At 41.8% G+C, this 20,101-nt stretch overlaps 1 protein-coding gene across 1 annotated transcript in view; it reads left to right on the forward strand.

Moving 5' to 3' along the window:
• The window catches only part of KDM4C (lysine demethylase 4C), a gene marked incomplete at its 5' end in the record, with an annotated part of 705,351 nt that overhangs the window by 560,046 nt on the left and 125,204 nt on the right, over positions 1-20,101 (forward strand). The window contains one exon of the mRNA XM_082265152.1: positions 10,316-10,424. Coding sequence (XP_082121278.1) covers positions 10,316-10,424 — 109 coding nt within the window. The remainder of the gene's footprint in view (positions 1-10,315; positions 10,425-20,101) is intronic.

Below are 20,101 nucleotides of genomic sequence, written 5' to 3' on the forward strand. Positions count from 1 at the left end.
TAGTCATAGAGAAACTCCTGATTACTTAATCTTCCTAGTTTTGTCAAAAAAAAAATCCACAGAAAACTGGTTTGAAAAATAATTAATGTTTTCTTAGTTTGTCCCATAATGAGTTGTCTACTCATAGCGTTCATGCAGATTGTTTTGGCACAGTCTAGGAAGAGCTGATTTTCACAAATTGTTTTTCTACTTCACAAAGCTATTTAAAGCAGAATTCTGCCCCCAGAAAAAATAAATAAAAGTCAGCATCTATACATATACTGTAGCTGTCGATGTTTTCATCGGCTGTCAGGTGCTGTCACTGCCATTGCCGGGATGGGGAACCCAACCCGGCAGTGAAGCTTCACAGCCGGTTCCCCACTGCGCAATGCGCAAAGCATGCTGCACATTCTGAATGGTGCGGCGACGGCCGAAGGAGAAGGGGGCCAGGCTTGTGACGTACTTCGCCGTGGCCAAGTCCACTGGAAGTAGGGATGAGTACCTGTCAAAAACAGATATTTGTGGATGAGGCTCCTTATCCTCTCAGATGGCAAAGCTACCCATTCTTCCAGGCAAAAAGCCTCCAGTTCCGGTAAATTCTTGGGCTGTCTTGCATGAGCTGCACGTTTTGAGATCTCCCCAGAGTGTCTCAATGATATTAAGGTCAGGAGACTGAGATGACCACTCCAGAACCTTCATTTTATTCTGCTGTAGCCAATGACAGGTCGACTTGGCCTTGTGTTTAGGATCATTGCCATGTTGGAATGTCCAAGTACAGCCCATGCGCAGCTTCCAGGCTGATGAATGCAAAATTTCCTCCAGTATTTTTTGATAACATACTGCATTCATCTTGCCATCAATCCTGATCAAATTTCCTGTGCCTTTGTAGCTCTCACATCCCCAAAACATCAGCGATCCACCTCCGCGTTTCACAGTAGGAATGGTGTACCTTTCATCATAGGCCTTGTTGACTCCTCTCCAAATGTAGTGTTTGTGGGTGTGGCCAAAAAGCTCAAATTTGGTCTCATCACTCCAAATGACTTTGTGGCAGAAGGTTTGAGGCTTGTCTCTGTGCTGTTTGACATATTGTAAGCGGGATACTTTGTGGCATTTGAGTAGTAATGGCTTTCTTCTGGCGACTCGACCATGCAGCCCATATTTCTTCAAGTGCCTCCTTATTGTGCATCTTGAAACAGCCACACCACATGTTTTCAGAGAGTTCTGTATTTCACCTGAAGTTATTTGTGAGTTTGCATCCCGAACAATTTTTCTGGCAGTTGTGGCTGAAATTTTACTTGGTCTACCTGACTGTGGTTTGGTTTCAACAGAACCCCTCATTTTCCACTTCTTGATTATAGTTTGAACACTGCTGATTGGCATTCTCAATTCCTTGGATATCTTTTTATATCCCTTTCCTGTTTTATACAGTTCAACTACCTTTTCCCGCAGATCCTTTGACAATTCTTTTGCTTTTCCCATGACTCGGAATCCAGAAACGTCAGTGCAGCACTGGATGAAAGATGCAAGGGTCTGTCAGGAGTCCAGAAACTCATTGACCTTTTTATACACACACACACTAAATACAAGCAAACAGATCACAGGTGAGGATGGTTACTTTTAATAGCCATTCAAACCACTTTATGTCAGCTTGTGTGCATGTTATCAGGCCAAAATCACCAGAGTATGTAAACTTTTGATCAGGGTCATTTGGGTAGTTTCCGTTGTCATTATGATTTAAAAAGAGTAAACACAGTTGGTTGATAATAAATGGCTTTAGTTGAACACTAACCATGAGTGAAAGAAAAGTTTTGGTGTTATCATTCATATTCTTGGAAAAATGGCCAAGAAATTATAAAATTCTGCCAGGGTATGTAAACGTCTGAGCACAACTGTATGTGCAATTCTCATCCAATGTGCAATGATCTTAAATAATTAACAAGAATAGATAATTATCAACTATAGCCTACAAACAGAGGCGAAAGACTGCTGCTAGCACCTTCTTGAGTGTGTTCACCAAAAACTCTCCATAAATATAGCATGCACATATAAGCACAGCGTAATCATATATAAATATGAACTGTGTGTACAATGAAAACTAACAAGTCATAAGGGCTCAACCAGCCCTTTTAGATAGTGTCAAAATTCCAAAAATGTCCACCTCTTGTGCAAACTCAAAAGTGATGGTTGATAAATAACTTCAATGTGTTTGGGGCCCAACACCTTCAGATAAAGTACCTGCTCACCTCCAGTCTAGGATCCCACTACAGAGTCATAAAGACCTAAATGACCTCCACTTTGGATGGTGTAAACCTTGGAAGACTTCTCCAAATGGCATCCCTGAATCACATTCCTCCACTTCATGTGTTCTCATTCAACCATAAACCATGTTATGGAAATAGAAATGGAGAAATCATAGTGCTCTCTGCTTCAAGCAATTTAATAATATTGAATCATAGGATTAAAAACACAAACAAAAGTGATAGAAAAAACATGTAAAACAGTCAGTTCACCATGCGGAAGCCAATAGCATGTAATAACATCACGGAAAACCGCTCCTTCCACCCGTACGCACTACGCCCAATAGCAGGCTTCTTAGCTTTTTCAGCACTTTAAAATCGAGCACGTGGAATAACGACAAACTAGGGTTCATTAAGTTATCCATAGACAACACTTTTAAAGCCTTTGTAGATTACCAGTTTAGAGGTGCTCAGGAGGTTTGGTCTTAAAATTATTGATATCTCACGTGTGGTGCAGTCACTTTTTACATATGCGTGCAGGACCTACGTGCAAGTTAATCTTTGCGCTTGGGCACAGGACATCAGGGGGAACTTAACATTTTCTTTTTATTTTATTTACATTTCTTTTACACTGGCTTTTTTTAAATGTATTTTTCTTTTTTTTATTGGTTTCACAATGGATGACCAGTGTCCCTTGTGATAGCATGGGCTGTGACAGGTCCTCTTTATGGAGAGATAGGGGGCCAATAAGACCCCATATCTTGCCTCTGGCCTCCAAAGCAGCTGATCAAACCAAAATTGGGTTGATTGGCTGCTATAAAAGTAAAATAAAATAAACTGAAACCGGTAGTGATAAAATCCTCCTCTGTGTACAGATTCCAGTAAGACCGGTCACAACGGTCCCAGGATCCCCTTCCCACTGACTGTAAAAGTGATCAAGTGTCTGTATTCCTGCTCAGATAACTTTTACATCAAAGAGAATCAACTGCTGAAAAAGACTGTACTGGGATCATGGTTGTAGTCCCAACTGTAATTCTGGTAAAACAACCTCAATACACAATATATGTGTAGTATATACATATGGCGGTATTGCGGTGGCTAAAGATTGTTTAGCTTCCTGCCTATTTTTCAAGCTCTGCTTGCCCAGTCTCAGCCTACCTGCTGGACTGTTTGTCTTTTTGCAGCATGAACGAAAATAATCGTATTCCTCCATCAATGTCAAACAGTGTGGATTGACAAATCTCCTGTTGTGTCTTTTATATATGGCAGCCAGCAGCTATCAGCTTACCCAAGTAGTAGGTTTACCATTTGGCTCCTTCGATTTTTTTTTTTTTTAATTAAAAGATGTCGGGTGAGTGGGTGCTCATGTAGCAAATGTCGGCTGAATCATCAGGAACTAGATGCAATTCACAAAGTGTATGGCCAGCTTAACACTTGTTCAGCTTACAGTTACCAACCTATTCACACAAAAAATATTAACTGTTCTCTGCCAGAACTGTTTATCTCAGGTTTTTCTTACCAGAATAACATTGTGACAATCAGTATGTCTGATAGACAATGTAGAACCTGATGCAGAAAACAGTATTTACCACAGCAAGCCATTTAGCATTTTAAGTTTATACAGTATTGTGGAAGGTTGCAGGATATGTAGAATTTCAGTGAGTAACATCATTTTGAAGATCTCTAGACAGTTTAGAACTGGAAAGAGTCCTAATGGAAAGGATTGCTTAAAAGATCCTTGTTTTGAGAGGGATACATAGACTGCCATTGCTGAGTCCAGACATAACGTAAGCAATGGGTTAGCATGGCAGCTGCGCAGCTAGCATTTTTAGCAGATGAGGATGGCATACTGCAGATTTCAGTTGTGACTGATTTTAAAAATCATTCAGTGCATTACTGCAATAACCTTAGTGCACTGTGGTTCCATTCTTTGTGGTGAATTGTAATGTGGTGTTCTGCCTCAGCAAACACCCACAAAATATGTTTAAATATACCTTGGATCAGCCCCAATGCATGCACCTTCATACCCCAGATCAGCCCCAATGCAGGCACCTTCAGACCTAAGATCAAGCCCAATTCCTGCACCTTTAAACCTAATTCTGACCTAATTCCTACACATTCAGACCCCTCAGATCAGTCCCAAGGCATGCATCTTCAGACCTTAGATCCGCCCCTGTGCATTCACCTTCAGCAATGCACGGCTGTTACATACCTGCTGCAAGGTTTAAACAAGTAGAGGAAGAAAATGAGCATGCAGGTGGTTTTCTTTCACACACCAATGTTCTTAGCTGCTGGCTGGAAATAATTTTCAATAACATTTAGAAATGGGTTATCTGATGACCAGAATGTGTACCTGATTGCCTAGTGTGGGGTGTTTCCGATAGCATCCAGACATTTCCTCTCCTCACCCCTGCTCCTCTTGTCCACCTCTGCACTCCTTGCAGCCCCTTTCACCACTGCACTCCACACACACCTGTACCCACCACTGCAGCCATACACACCTCTTCCTCCACACACCATTACCACCACTTTACCCCCCATACCTGTTGCACCATTGTAAACCCCCACATACCTAATCAACCACAACTGCACTGCTGTACACCTGTTCTATCACCCTTACACTGTACCCTCACACCTGTTCCACTACAACTGTACAACCTGCAAACCTGTTCCACCACCATACCCCTGCAAACCTTTTCTACTACTGTACCCTTTGTGACCTTCCACTACTGGTTTTTCCATGCACATTTTTTCCACCACTGCACCTCCTGTGAATAGACTGCAGAAGGAGTAGGCGAGCAGAACTGCTATGTGGAGAAGACAGCATCTCTCTTCTCAGTCTAGGAAGTTTGTACTAATGGGACTACTATAAAACTGTCATATGTAAATAACAGAGATAAACCCAGTAGGTTTCAAGAACCTAGTGGCTTGATTCCTGAAGTTCAGCTTAAATATCCGCTTCACCTCAAGTGCTGCATGCAGTCCTCTGGGAAGGAGCTGGTGACTGCGTGAGCAAGAGAATTGCATTCTGCCTGTCACAGTGAATTAAAAAAAATATAGGCAGGTACAGTCTCGGGGCACCCTGCTAGTGATGCCTCTAGGAGGAAAGGCCCTCACTGTGGGATAGTCAGCAGGTGCCATTGAAAAAGGCATTGTGTGCCTGCCTTAGTACATGGGTGGAGGCTACCAACACCTATCCTGGAGACTTTGGAATTAATACCAGTTTATAGAATGTTGTAATCTGTACCCTCTTAGCCTTTGATCATGAATATTTAGAATCTTAGGTGGGTCCGTAGCTTCTACAATAAAAGGGGGGGGGGGGTAATACATTTTTAAAGTACAGCTGCAAGAAAAAGTATGTGAACCCTTTGAATTGATATGGATATCTGCACACGTTGGTCATAAAATGTGATTTGATCCTCATCTAAGTCACAACAATAGACAATCACAGTCTGCTTAAACTAATAACACACAAAGAATGAAATGTTGCCATGTTTTTATTGAACACACCATGTAAACATTCACAGTGCAGGTGGAAAAAGTATGTGAACCCCTAGACCACAGGTGTCAAACACAAGGCCCGCGGGCCGAATCCGGCCCTCCAGGCCATTTTATGTGGCCCTCGCACCTCTCCCATAGCTGCAGGAGAGCTCCAGTCCTTATACTTTCTGCTTTCCAGCAATGCCTGCAGCTTCTTCCCAGCAGCACCACAAGGTAAGGGAGGTACACTGTAATGTAAGGGAGGGTGGGGGACTCAACTTTTGATGGTTGAGAGGCTCTGGACATCTTATGTAAGGGTAGGGGATGCTCTTGACATCTAGTCTTACAGATACAACCGGCCAGTGGTGGGATTCAAAAATTTTAGTAACCAGTTCCGACTTTCCCAGCAGAATGACCAGCGTGCCCCCTTTAAATGCACAGAGACCAGCGTGCCCCCTTTCAATGCAGAGAGACCAGCATGCCCCCTTTCAATGCACATTGCCCCCAATGATTGCAGAGTGCCAGCCACAGCATTGTCCTCAATGATTGCAGAGTGCCAGCCACAGCATTGCCCCCAATGATTGCAGAGTTCCAGCCACAGCATTGCCCCCAATGATTGCAGAGTGCCAGCCACAGCATTGCCCCTAATGATTGCAGAGTGCCAGCCACAGCATTGCCCCCAATGACTGCAGAGTGCCAGCCACAGCATTGCCCCCAATGACTGCAGAGTGCCAGCCACAGCATTGCCCCCAATGACTGCAGAGTGCCAGCCACAGCATTGCCCCTAATGATTGCAGAGTGCCAGCCACAGCATTGCCCCTAATGATTGCAGAGTGCCAGAACACAGCATTGCCCCCAATGATTGCAGAGTGCCAGAACACAGCATTGCCCTCAATGATTGCAGAGTGCCAGAACACAGCATTGCCCCCAATGATTGCAGAGTGCCAGCCACAGCATTGCCCCCAATGATTGCAGAGTGCCAGCCACAGCATTGCCCCCAATGATTGCAGAGTGCCAGCCACAGCATTGCCCCCAATGATTGCAGAGTGCCAGCCACACATTGCCCCCAATGATTGCAGAGTGCCAGCCACACATTGCCCCCAATGATTGCAGAGTGCCAGCCACAGCATTGCCCCCCATGATTGCAGAGTGCCAGCCACAGCATTGCCCCCCATGATTGCAGAGTGCCAGCCACAGCATTGCCCCCCATGATTGCAGAGTGCCAGCCACAGCATTGCCCCCCATGATTGCAGAGTGCCAGCCACAGCATTGCCCCCAATGATTGCAGAGTGCCAGCCACACATTGCCCCCAATGATTGCAGAGTGCCAGCCACACATTGCCCCCAATGATTGCAGAGTGCCAGCCACAGCATTGCCCCCAATGATTGCAGAGTGCCAGCCACAGCATTGCCCCCAATGATTGCAGAGTGCCAGCCACACATTGCCCCCAATGATTGCAGAGTGCCAGCCACACATTGCCCCCAATGATTGCAGAGTGCCAGCCACACATTGCCCCCAATGATTGCAGAGTGCCAGCCACACATTGCCCCCAATGATTGCAGAGTGCCAGCCACACATTGCCCCCAATGATTGCAGAGTGCCAGCCACACATTGCCCCCAATGATTGCAGAGTGCCAGCCACACATTGCCCCTAATGATTGCAGAGTGCCAGCCACACATTGCCCCCAATGATTGCAGAGTGCCAGCCACACATTGCCCCCAATGATTGCAGAGTGCCAGCGATCCCCCCGCACTTACCTCTCTCGCAGCTTCTCTTCAGTCCCCGGCTCTCCGAGTCTTCAGTCCTCCCGCGTCGCCTCCTCGTCCAATGGCACGGTGTTTGCCTTTCGGCCAATCAGGAAGCGGGAGGACCCGCTCCCTGATTGGCCAGGAGGAGGATCCGTGTGACAATAGCGAATTCTCATTCGCTATTGTCACAGAATGGGCGGGTCGGGGCGCACTGCTGCTCCCTGGCCTCCACGTCTGCGGCTGCGCGGTCCGAGCGCGGGACATTCAATTGTACTGCGCTCGGACGCGCAGAGGGATTCAGCCGGTTCTGCGAACTCGCAGAACGTTAGTAACCGGTTCTATGGAACCAGTGCGAACCGGCTGAATCCCACCACTGCAACCGGCCCTTTTGACGGCAATCATAATGCTGATGCGGCCCACGATTAAATTGAGTTTGACACCCCTGCCCTAGACTAATGACATCTCCAAGAGCTAATTGGAGTGAGATGTCAGCCAACTGGAGTCCAATAAATGAGATGAGATTGGAGGTGTTGGTTACAGCTGCCCTGCCCTATAAAAACACACACCAGTTCTGGGTTTGCTTTTCACAAGAAGCATTGCCTGATGTGAATGATGCCTCGCACAAAAGAGCTCTCAGAAGACCTACGATTAAGTATTGTTGACTTGCATAAAGCTGGAAAGGGTTATAAAAGTATCTCCAAAAGCCTTGCTGTTCATCAGTCCACAGTAAGACAAATTGTCAATAAAGGGAGAAAGTTCAGCACTGCTGCTACTCTCCCTAGGAGTGGCTGTCCTGTAAAGAGGACTGCAAGAACACAGCGCAGACTGCTGTTGTCCAAACAAAACATTGCTGCACGTTTACAGTTTGCACAAGAGCACCTGGATGTTCCACAGCAGTACTGGCAACATATTCTGTGGACAGATGAAACCAAAGTTGAGTTGTTTTGAAGAAACACACAACACTATGTGTGGTGAAAAAGAGGCACAGCACACCAACATCAAAACTTCATCCCAACTGTGAAGTATGGTGGAGGGGGCATCATGGTTTGGGCCTGCTTTGCTGCGTCAGGGCCTGGACGGATTGCTATCATCGAAGGAAAAATGAATTCCCAAGTTTATCAATACATTGAGAGGAGAACTTAAGGCCATCTGTCTACCAGCTGAAGCTCAACAGAAAATGGGTGTTGCAACAGGACAATGACCCAAAGCATAGAAGTAAATCAACAACAGAATGGCTTAAACAGAAGAAAATATGCCTTCTGAAGTGGCCCAGTCAGAGTCGTGACCTCAACCCTATTGAGATGCTGTGGCATGACCTCAAGAAAGCGATTCACACCAGACATTCCAAGAATATTGCTGAACTGAAACAATTCTGTAGAGAGGAATGGTCAAGAATTACTCCTGACCGTTGTGCACGTCTGATCTGCAACTACAGGAAACGTTTGGTTGAAGTTATTGCTGCCAAAGGAGGTTCAACCAGCTATTAAATCCAAGGGTTCACATACTTTTTCCAGCTGCACTGTGAATGTTTACATGGTGTGTTCAATAAAAACTTGGCAACATTTCATTCTTTGTGTGTTATTAGTTTAAGCAGACTGTGATTGTCTATTGTTGTGACTTAGATGATGATCAGATCACATTTTATGACCAATTTGTGCAGAAATCCATATAATTCCAAAGGGTTCACATACTTTTTTTTTTGCAGCTGTATATATGGAAAAAACACCAGAGTGCTAATGGACTTTATAGGTGCCCCAAAGGCTTTATACCAGAAATTGTTTTAAAAGTTTAGTATTATAAGGACAACAAAAACAACAACTTTAAAAACGCAAAAGTTAAATAATTTACCTTCATATAATCATGAGGACCTTCTTGTCCTAACATCCTGCTCACGGGATATACACCATTAAAGGGCCTTGATGTTAATAGCCACCAGCAGGACATCAGGAGGGAAATGGACCCCCTCTGTTTTTAAGTCCATACTATCTCTGACATAAGATGGTTGCCTCCAAAACACGAGGCATTCGAAAAGAATCAATATAACGGCTGGCATTTTCCATCAAGGACCCTATGCCCGACACTATGGGTCAACCTGGCGGGTGTGTCATATTCTTATGTGTTTTTGGCAATGTGTAGAAAGTTGGGGTGAATGGAAAATGTGTGTTGAGAAAATATTTTTGTATATACAGTATCTGTTTGGATTGTTCTAATGCCTTCATCCTCCTGAGAAAGTGTTGATATCTGCAAGACATGTTGAGGACCTTTTGGATTCCCCTCATTGCTACCTGACATTTCATTTTATGATCGATCTGTTTTGCTGTGGTGATTCCTCTTGCTTGTGAATTGTCGCAATAATTCCATTCTGAGCTGTAACATTTTGAATTTCAGTAAAACGTTATTTAAGATTTAGACTTGCAAATTTAACAATTCATTGTATGGTATCGCATAGATTCAGTTTAATGGATAAAGATGAATAAAGCAACATACAAAAGAGGGATCTAGGCCAATGTGATCCTTTCTGACAAACTGCAACCCTTCCAAATATGTTTACCCTATATGTTGAGAAATATGAAGTTTATGAGATCTGGATTCAAAAATTGCACAAGTGTTCACAAATCAAACAGACCTGTACACATATATTTGAAAAATTAGAGAAACCTATTTAGATGAGAAACATCAGTAATCCACAGTCTGTCCTTTTTATGGTTTGTTTTGCTCATGTTTAGTAACAGATAAAGCTCAGCCAAGCATTTATTCCAAATGAAATATTGTAGCATTGATGAGATTCCAGTTTAATTTTACATTTATAGTTTTTTGGAATATGTCAAGGATAAACACTTACAATTATATTTGTTTATTTAATCGTGTAGGTGGGCACATGTAATGTGTGCAATAGCTGTGCCAGAAGTCAGGTTTGAAAACGTGATGGAGAGGTCGCAGATAGACACAAGTAGAATTCCTCTTGAAAGGTTAAAATTGGTGAGTATACATACATTTTTCTCCATGCTAAAGTCTGTACTTGAATAAAAGGCTTTAAACTTAACTACCCTTAAAAGAAAAACTTTCTTTAGTTTTACTGGAAACTGACGCATAGTTCATATAAAAACTGCAAATGTACCTTTTGTTTTATTAGCAAAATTCAGTGATTCAAAAAAAAAAAAGTTGAAGAGTTGAATGGCTTAGTTTTGCACAATACCTTAGCGCCTTCAACACAGCAGGCACTTTGTCTGGGAAAAGATCTAAAATAATCCTTTTTTTGAAGAGACAAATTTTAAAATAAAATTGTCTCTTGATGTTTAATAAAAAGACAAATTCAAACACAACATAATTCTGTTCAACAAAAGTTTTAATGCCACTGTAGATCTGATCTAAAAGCTAGTAAAACATGATTTGGTAATAGAATACAGAAGTACAAATGAAGACATTTCTTATCAACTCTTCATTCCTCCTGATGTGATTTCACCAGTTTCATAGCAGCAGGTAAGCATCATGCAATGTGTTTTGCAAACTGTTAGCCAGAGGGGTTCACTTTGAATACCCAATTATGTGCAAGAAAAATGTAAAAGTACAGTATTTTTGTTTGCACATGGTTGAGTAAAGGAAGTCAGCATAGCTTCATCTCATTTGTTAAATAGCCACAAAATGTTCTTGCAAAGTGAAAACTCTCTATGCTAAGTGAACAATCTACTTAAGTTTTTGGTAAATCAAGCCTACTGTGTCTAAAAGCCATCAATAGCCAAAGGGCAACTTACATGCCAACACCTTTTGGACTTACTATAGTAAACCAAATTGACCAATAAAAACTGCATAAAGGTGTTCAGAGTGGCACTGTTTATACCTTTCCAACATGTTTAAGGGCTCTTTCAGACGGCCGCTCCGCTGTTTGTGTCCGCTGCGGGACTTTTTTTTTTTTTTCACGGAGCGGATGTCATTTGTGTCATCCGCTCCGTATGCCCGCATATCATCCCATCCGTTTGCGGATGATATGCGGACATAATGTAAGTCTATGGGCATTGCGGATGTCAGCGGATGACACCGCTGACATCCGATTTTCCTTCCTTTCCGTTTTTTACACGGAGGAAAAATAGGGTTCTGTTCCGTTCCAAAAAACGGAACAGAACTGAAAGGAAGAAAATCGGATGTCAGCGGATGGTATTCCGCTGACATCCGCAATGCCATTGACATGCATTATGTCCGCAAATCATCCGCAAAAAAAAAGGATGATTTGCGGACAAGCGGAGCGGCCGTGTGAAAGAGCCCTTACCCTAAAAATATGTTAGAAACTAATAGGTTTTCTATGCAACTGGGATAATTGTAGCCATTTGTCCTGATAACTAACACAAGGAAGTGGAAATAAATCTAGCTATTGTCTTTCTCTACCTTTTTTTTTTTTCCATCAAGGCACCCTTTAAAATTCTGCACAATCTCAAGGCACCCCATTCTAAAGTTTAAAAATGAAACTAATAGTTTTACATAATGCAGCAACAACCACACATGTAGGATGCCCAACATTAGAGGAGATGATTCTTCCAAAGTAAACACACCTTTGCACACTGGTACTGATTAGTATTCCAATGTTTCTCTTCACCCTCAGTTTCTCTTCCTCACTCAGCTAATCTCCGATCTAATGGAGAGGGGGAGGGGAGGCAAACATGGATGCTATTGAAGTACTCAACATCCACCTCATCAACTGATGATGTCATTGGTTGTTGGAACACTGGCAGCTGCAAGGTTGTAATGATGCACAATGAAAACTTGTGGGTTTATGTAACTAATAGGCAGGTTTGATCTGCCCACTGGCTTGTATACAATTTTTGGGCAATTTCTAGGGATTTTGCCATGGCACCCCTAAAGGCATGTGAAGGCCCCCCGGGGTGCCTGGACACCCTGGTTAAACAAGGCTGATCTAGTTTGATGTGAAATGGGAGAAATGTATGGGGGAAAACCGCATTATTTGCATAATAAATTTAGGCTCGGTTCACATACATAATGTGAACTGTACAAGCTTTCAATGAAGCCAGTACAAACATGTCCAGGGCGGCTGCGGTCGCACATGAACTGGTGAACAAAGCCGCAGCTGGACATGTGTGAACCTAGCCTAAAATATTCCTAGCTGCCTACCAACATTAAATTGACTGCTTTGGACATTATAAAGTACTGGGTGTGCAGGAATGATTTGAGTACTCCCAGGTTAGACTTGAATAATCAAATTTTGTGCCATATCATGTTGATTTGAAGATGATATGATTTATAGCTTGCAGCATTGTGGCTTTCTGTGTAAACTCTGCAAGTCCCTCCTGCTTTCTCTCCCTTGTGTTGGTCTTCCCAAATGCTTCAACCTTCCAATGTTTAAAACATGTTAACATGATAGCATCTCTTATTAATAGGGACTTGAGGCAAGATTAATATAATCATAGATTTCAAATGATTATACTAGTATTTAAAATTAAATTTCAAGACTTAAATTAACACATAACTGGAAATAAAGGTAACCAAAACTAGTGCCAGCATACTTTTTGTACTGGTGTATATGAAAAAATGAATTTCCAGTTCAGCAGTTCAGTTCCCTGGGAAATGGGAATCATGGAAAGCTCCAATGCGCACATCTTCTTTGATTAAGAAAAATACTCCACCCTTTCTTTCCACCTAAGCCTATTTTTTTCCAGTGAGGTCACCCATCACTTTGACAGTCATGAGGCTTTGGAGGCTGGACAAGGTCAGGCTCTCAACCCAGAAAGATATGTATTTTTTGGAAAACACATGACATTCAAGCCACTGTAGATGCCTCCAGTGCAAGATTAGGTCAGTTGGTGGCACTGCAGGTTGACATTAAAGTTAACCTATAAGCTAGGCCTTGTTGTAAATGCTTTACAACCAGGCCTAGAAGACCTTTACACACACAAGTGAATGAGTAAGAGTAATGACTCATTCCATATAGGCAGTTATATCTTAGGCTGCAGTCATACAAAGAACCATCAAAGCATGTAACATCTGCTATGGTGTATCTTTAGATCTGTACATACAGTAAGGTCCATATATACACTGAACAAAATTATAAACGCAACACTTGTTTTTGCCCCCATTTTTCATAAGCGGAACTCAAAGATCGAAGACTTTTTCTATGTACACAAAAGGCCTATTTCTCTCAAATATTAAAGATGCTGGTTACACATGGTATGCGGTTGTGAGGCCAATTGGATGTACTGCCTAATTCTCTGAAACGCCTTGGGAGACGGCTTATGGTAGAGAAATGAACATTGAATTCACGGGCAACAGCTCTGATGGACATTCCTGCAGTCAGCATTCCAATTGTATGCCCCCTCAAAACTTGCAACATCTATGGCATTGTGCTGTGTGATAAAACTGCACATTTTAGAGAGTCTTTATTCTGGCTAGCCTAAGGTACACCTGTGCAATTATCATGCTGTCTAATTAGCATCTTGATATGCAACACCTGTGAGGTGGATGGATTATCTCAGAAAAGGAGAAGTGCTCACAGATTTAGCCAGATTTGTGAACAATATTTAAGAGAAAAAGGCCTTTTGTGTACATAGAAAAAGTCTTAGATCTTTGAGTTCAGCTCATTAAAAATGGGGGCAAAAACAAAAGTGTTGCGTTTATAATTTTGTTCGGTGTATTTGGACACAGGCACAATTTTCATATTTTTGGCTCTGTATGCCACCAGAATAAAAATAAAAGGAAACAATCCAAATGAATTTGAAGTGCAGACTTTCAGCTTTAATTCAAGTGGTTGAACATCAATATCAAGCACACATTTTAGGAACTGCAACCATTTTTTTACACAGTCCCCCTATTTTCATGGGGCTCAAATGTAATTGAGTGAAAAAGAAAAGAGGAGGAAGAAGGGAGTGGAATGCCTGTTCAGAAGTCCACTTCCATCTATCGTATAAGTCTGCCTTTATCCAGATGATAGTTTTTAGATATGAGAACCAGGAGTTCTATACCTTTTCAAACAGCGATTGTTTATCTCATAGTGCACTAATTATTTTTTCTAATCCATGTCCATTTGCACTTCAATAAAGACACTTTCAGACTGTGGCAATCTGTATCTTACCTGTTAAGGTTAGCAATAGCCCAGGTCTCGATAGTGATGACAAATAGGCGGGGGGGGGGGGATAGTGGACATCCCTGTCTGAGGCAATGGTAAAAGGGTCAGATGTTTCACTGCTTTCATGGCAAGGCAAACATTGAGTTCCAGCCTAGTCCTCACAATCTTATCTTGCAAGTCTATATGGGGATTTTGTTTATGCTCCTTAGGTAATTTAGTCAATGCCTCTTCTTTCTGTTTGACAAGTGCTTTGTAATGTTTCCTAAACTTACGGCTATTTGATCAGCTATCCTTGGCCTCGTGGGCCACACAAGTGTATAATGTGGAGGTCTGCGTGGGATCATTAAACAAGAAATATTCTTTGAGATGGGGTTCTATATCAAAGCAGCTGGTCAGATTGCTTAGGAGAGATTCATTTAGTCACCAGAAGTAAAAAGTATTGAAGCTGCATAGTGAATATATCATGGCTAGGACTGGAGAGTGGTCAGACCATGAGACCTCCAAGGTTTTGAAGGATGTAAACTGAGGTACTACATTCGACAAAGTGAAGACATGGACTATCCTTGAGTACATAGAATAAACAGAGTTAAAAATATAATCACATTTAGTAGCATTGAACTCCTGCCTAACATCCACTAAATCATATTGATGGAGCAATTTAGCAAATTTGGTACCCAGCTTGGTGGGTCTTTGCATTTTGGATCCCAGGGGTCTCGTTTTATTCATCATTAATTATAAACCAATATTATAATTTCCTCCTATCAAATGTTTGCCATCAAATTGAGGTGAAAGGGTTTGCAATAGTGACCTAAAATTTGTCAGGTGGTCTTTATTAGGTGCGTAGTATGTACAAAATGTCACCTTAATCCCCTCTATATCTCCTATCACTAGGAGATATTTAAGCTCGGGGTCCCTAATGGTCCAAAGAGGTGAAGAAGGGAATTTGGTCTCCTATAAAATAAAAAAAAAAACCTCTGGCCTGAATAGAAATATTGAAAAGCTTTACAATGGTTAACTTGCGAGTTCAATCCCTGAACATTGTGAGATAACACGGTAATTGACCTTGAGGTAGCCTTGCGGAATAGGAAAAGGTAAAATAAATTACCCAAAAGGTCAAGTTGCCAGGGAGGAATGTAAATAGTGGACAGTGGCATTCATAGAGCAGACTCTGGACAGGCAAGGAAGGAGGGATGCCTCACTGGAGTACATGAGGCAATTAGTATGCTGGGGGATGAAAGAAAAACAACAATATGTTTAAGACAATTTAAAAAATAATCACCTTCATCAAATGGAGACAGAAAATCCACCACAGTTACGAAGATCAGAAAAGCCCCTTGTAAGGGTCAAGAATGTCTGAGTCCATGTCCTCTGAGTAAAATAAGCCAAGTAGGAATGAAGCCAGAGTGGGGTGCAGGCCACACCTAAACAGCCTGTGCTGATCATCAACTGGCACATAGAACTAGATCAACACAACAGATGCAATATGTAAACAATAGAATAATACTTCTTCAAAGCATCATTCAATTATTTTGAGATACTGCTTGTAGTGCATTTTGTATGAGAGAAAAGCACAATTGTAACTGAACACATATCTCAAGATGATAACGAAAAGGGGACCCTGAGAAATCTATGGTAAACAATAGGAAGTCTTAACGTTTTTTGCTTACAATGCCAGGCTATGGGGGTCAAGTCTGTTGTTTAGAGCCACTTCTGGTGGTGTGCTAAAGGGGAGAAACGAGGAATGTGGATCCAGATTCTTTTAATAGGACTGGAAATTTTGGATTTCGGCAAGGTAGAAGGTGAGATAGAGATAAGGCCCAGTTGTTTCATAAAGGATTCCCCTTCAAGAAAGGTGGAGAAGGAGTGACATGTTCTGTAATGGGCAAAAGAAATGCGAAAAGGAAACAGCCATCAATATTTATTCCCTTTGTCCTGTAAGGGTTGCAGCAACAACCTTTGTTTTTTTGTTCTGTCACTGGAGAAATGTCTGCAAAGGTTTGTATATCGTGACCATGCAGTTGAATGAAAGGGTCCCCCCTGGCTTTTTGCATGACATTCTCCTTAAAAGTGGGGTTTTGACCATAATCTCCCTGGGAGAACTGCTTGGGCATGGGAAGTTCAGTGCTCTGTGAAGCACAGTCAAGTTCCAGCTTATGTTCAGGCAAATCTGGTAGTAAAGGAAGTCTTTAGCAACAGTCTGTGTGTCCGTGAAAGATTCCAGAAGCCCCCAATGCGAATGTTGAATCTATCAGACCTTTCCTCTAGATAGATCTTCATCTAATTGAGCCTGAGTGCTGGTTCACACTGGTGCGATGCGGGAACCCTACTAATCCACTGTCGGTTCCCGAATCACACTCGACTCCCAGGTAGTTCACACTGCTATATGCAAACTGCTAGGAGTGTCAATACAAAGTTAATGACACCCCCAGATTAGTTTGCATATTGCATTGTGAACTGTCAATTCGGACAGGAATCGGATCGCATAGGTGTGAACACCCATGCGATCCTTTTCTGGTGCGGACCAAAAAAGGGTCCTGCACGACTTTGGTCTGAATGCGATGCAAATGCAGCCATATACTCTGTATGGCTGAAGTCACATCGCACAGACATCGCATGTGATTTACATAGCAGTGCGGTGTGAATTACATGCAATGTCTGACATCACTATAGTGCGAACCGGCACTAAAGGTCACAGATAAGGTATGTACATTCTGCTCACTGTAGCTTCAATTTTAGACTCTGTAGCATGGATTATATTCCCCAGATATTTAAGTTCTTGTTTTAACTCTGTTGTAATATTTTTGCTAGCCTTTTTAAGGCCCTTTTCCAGTAGTTTAGAAAAGCAGTATTTGGGATTATGCTGAGAGGATCTTTGGGGTAGCATGAAGGCTGCTTTGGCCGGTTAAGTTTTTCCCCCATAGCTTGGTCTAAGGATAAGCTTGTAGTTTGAGGAGAGTGTCTACCTGGGGATTCTCTCCTCAGTTTGCTGAGGACATGGCAGGGAGAGAGGAGAGCTCACCCAGACCTGCATGGGGGTTGTCAGCATGCTGAGTCTCCTTTCCATGTGCAGGCTTTAAAGACGACCTGCAGAATGGTTCTGCAGCTGCCATGTTGTCTGCATTGGCGGCCTCTGCGTGATCCTGGGGTGGCCTGGAGGACGAAGGTTTCAGCTTTCCCTTGATCATAGGAGTGTAGCTGGGTGGCTGTAGGTGGCTGTGAGGGTTTGCAGAGCACTGTTGGGTCCCTCTGCTCCGCTGGTATCAGCAGGAGTCGGCTTAATTGCAGCAGAGCTTTGTGGCTATACATCGGCAATTCACAGCCGCAAGAATGGGCTTCCAAAGCCATGGATTTCACAGTTTTGCAGTTGCTTACAGGACAAAAAGTGGTAAGAGTGGTTAAACAACTGGGTAAGTGTTGCTTACCCAGTCAAGTCTGTTGAACCACCTTCTTTTTGCGACATGCACATCAACCTTGTATGTGATAAAGCTTGGGATATAGTTTATACTGGAAAGCCTGCATTAGCTGGTAAAAGGCTGGAGATGCCTGGTAGTAGAGTAGAGGTTTGGCAGTTAAGGGTCATCTGGGATTATAAAGGCCTGAAATATGCACCTCTGTAACAGGTGAACAATATAGACTATGGGGAGATGAAGCATTTTTGTGATTTGCTTTTCCATTCCATCTGTTTGATATGCAAAAATGTTTGATGCCTCTACGTGAACTGAAACAGTGATGCTTTTCACCATGCTTACCACCTGCAGTTAAAAACAAGCAAGTCAATTGGTCCTTTTTGTATCAGAGTAAAAGTCTGTTTTATGCCTATTAGCTAAATCAAATAAAAAATAAAACTTTTCTGCCATTTCAGATAGACATGGTAGACCTTGTAATCCAAATGTTTTGTTGTTGCACTCAGCCTTTAGCTGCCTGAGTATTATGTATTGACTTTGTGCAAACAATAATTTTAGTGTCCGAACAAATTGTGTACACAAGGAGCCTTTTGTTACTTTTTCTGCAAAGCTTTTTATTATTTTTACATTTGAAAATCCCATTTCTCTGTCAAAATAAGGTAGAAAATGAGTTTGAGAATAGATAGTGCTGCCCCCGAGCTTTCAATGGCCTTAAATTTTGTACTTGACAAGTGAACCGAGTCAAATCACAAGTGTACTCTTGAGTGACAGACATTATTTTGAAATGGGATTTACACTACAATGATGACTGATCTATAAGCCTTTCAGTATTTGGCCAGGGCCACCCTATTCTGCTTGGAAGCCTATGCATTCTCAGAGCTGTACCTAGGGGGAAATAATAGCAAGCTTGAAAGCCACAGATTGTGGTTTTGAAAGGTCCATCAATTCTGAAAATGGAGAAGCTTCTCTGCATTGTTTTAGCTGGAAAACAGGTAAAAAAAAAAGTTAATTGTTGGCCATAAGTATTAACTGACTGTTTTTTCTTTCATTGTAAAGAATTGTATTTTTCACACATATTTATACAAAAGCATTACGTGTTGCATGCTTTTCACCCTGTAGCTTATGGGTTAAAGAAATGGATTACTCCATTTTTATTTTTTCATTTTGTTAAATCTACAGAAGGATGACAGAAGCTCATCATTTTTTTCCTTGCAGTAAGGAGGACAGACACTCTTGACAGTGATGCATGGCACAGCTCTCATGCGTTGCCAGAGATGTAAAGGCTTATTGATTGCTATGCAACGTTTCAGCTTGTGTTGTAGGAGCATTAAAAACATATACGATTATGCCGTACGTTGTGGTCACATACCAAGCTCATTCAAATGTAACGAGTAAAACGTATAAAACTAGTTATTAGCATCTGACCATTTTTGTCTTCTTTGCAAACAATATCTGTGTTCTGTTGGTGTGTGTGTGTGTATATATAATATATCATATTTTTTTTTTTGCTTGAAACCCTAATTAATGTTAAAACCTAAAATATGTTTCTTTCCATCTTGTGATTTAGTGTAATCTTGCTGTGTGCTTTTTGCTATTGTCTGTGTTTTTTCCTTTTTTTTTTCTCATTTAATTTTTATCTTTATGCATTGTACTGCATTGTCCCTTTGGGCAAACATGTTGCTAATGATGAATGACTAAGGTTTTTTGAATGAAGCTGGCAGTAACTTTTTGGAAAGTATTTCCGGGATACTGGGCACGATGCTGCCTGACAGGCTAGTCCTGGAGTTCTCTGATGACTAGAACAAGTCTGTTTGATAGATTTGCTGGCTGTCTCGAAAAATTGAATCTAGTGGCGAGTTTTGTTACAGAAATTGATTAAACCAAGAGCTTCCAGTAATATAAAATGTGAGTTAGGAAAAACACTGGCTTTTTCTGTTCTTATTTTTTAAAGTCTTTTATACATTTCTTACATTTTATAAGATGTAAAATGTAGCCATTTGAGTATAAATTTCTTAGAAGACTGTTTTTTTTATGTTCTCTTAGTTGGTAATTCTATAGTAAATTTTGTTTGTATGCAGGAGATGCCCAGTTTTGATATCTGCCATCTGTGCTTTTAAAGAAACTAGCAATAACGCTCACATTCACATATAAGAGACTGCAATGCAATGGCCTTTGTTAATAGT

The sequence above is a fragment of the Pelophylax lessonae genome, assembly GCF_965119305.1.
Source record: "Pelophylax lessonae genome assembly, chromosome: 1".
Lineage (NCBI taxonomy): Eukaryota > Metazoa > Chordata > Amphibia > Anura > Ranidae > Pelophylax > Pelophylax lessonae.